The sequence below is a fragment of the Eurypyga helias genome, unplaced genomic scaffold, assembly GCF_000690775.1.
Source record: "Eurypyga helias isolate BGI_N326 unplaced genomic scaffold, ASM69077v1 scaffold49954, whole genome shotgun sequence".
NCBI lineage: Eukaryota > Metazoa > Chordata > Aves > Eurypygiformes > Eurypygidae > Eurypyga > Eurypyga helias.
The window spans coordinates 1-552 of NW_010247864.1; the positions used below are offsets into that span (position 1 = coordinate 1).

Sequence of the window (552 nt, forward strand, 5' to 3'; positions counted from 1 at the left end):
CTGTCAGGGAGGGGTGGACTGAGCCCCTAAAAGGGAAGGCCACCGGGGCTGCGGGAGGGGAAGGGAGAGGAGGGACGGCAGTGCCTTACCAGCTTTGAGGAGCAGTTTGGTGAGGGTGGGGGAGCCCAGGCCGGCAGCCAAGTGCAGGGGGGTATTGTGGGCAAAAGTCCGTCTGTTGACATCTGCTCCCAGCTATAAAGAAAGGCACAAGGCCATGAGGACGGGCTGCCTGGGCACTGCCCCCCCCGTCACCCTAAGACCACAGGGGACTCCCCACTCCTGCCAGGGCCCTGTGGGAGGCTGTGCCCCATCCCCGTCCCACAGCCACCAACCCACCAGCGCCCCCATACCTTCTTCACCAGGTGGGTGGCCATATTCAGGTTCTCCATCTCAACAGCCAGATGCAGCGGGGTCCTCCCGCCCTGCCTCTCCACCGCATTCACGTCTGCTCCCTTCCTGACCAGCAAGTCCAGACAGGCCAAACTCTTTGCCTTCACAGCCAAGTGCACAGGCAGGAGGCCTGCAACAGGAGGAGAGGCTCAGCAGCCCTCC

At 63.6% G+C, this 552-nt stretch overlaps 1 protein-coding gene across 1 annotated transcript in view; it reads right to left on the reverse strand.

Moving 5' to 3' along the window:
* Positions 1 to 89: 89 nt before the first annotated feature.
* The window catches only part of LOC104509040 (nuclear factor NF-kappa-B p100 subunit-like), a gene marked incomplete at both ends in the record, with an annotated part of 1,013 nt that continues 550 nt past the window's right edge, over positions 90 to 552 (reverse strand). The window contains 2 exons of the mRNA XM_010150848.1: positions 90 to 192; positions 351 to 520. Coding sequence (XP_010149150.1) covers positions 90 to 192; positions 351 to 520 — 273 coding nt within the window. The remainder of the gene's footprint in view (positions 193 to 350; positions 521 to 552) is intronic.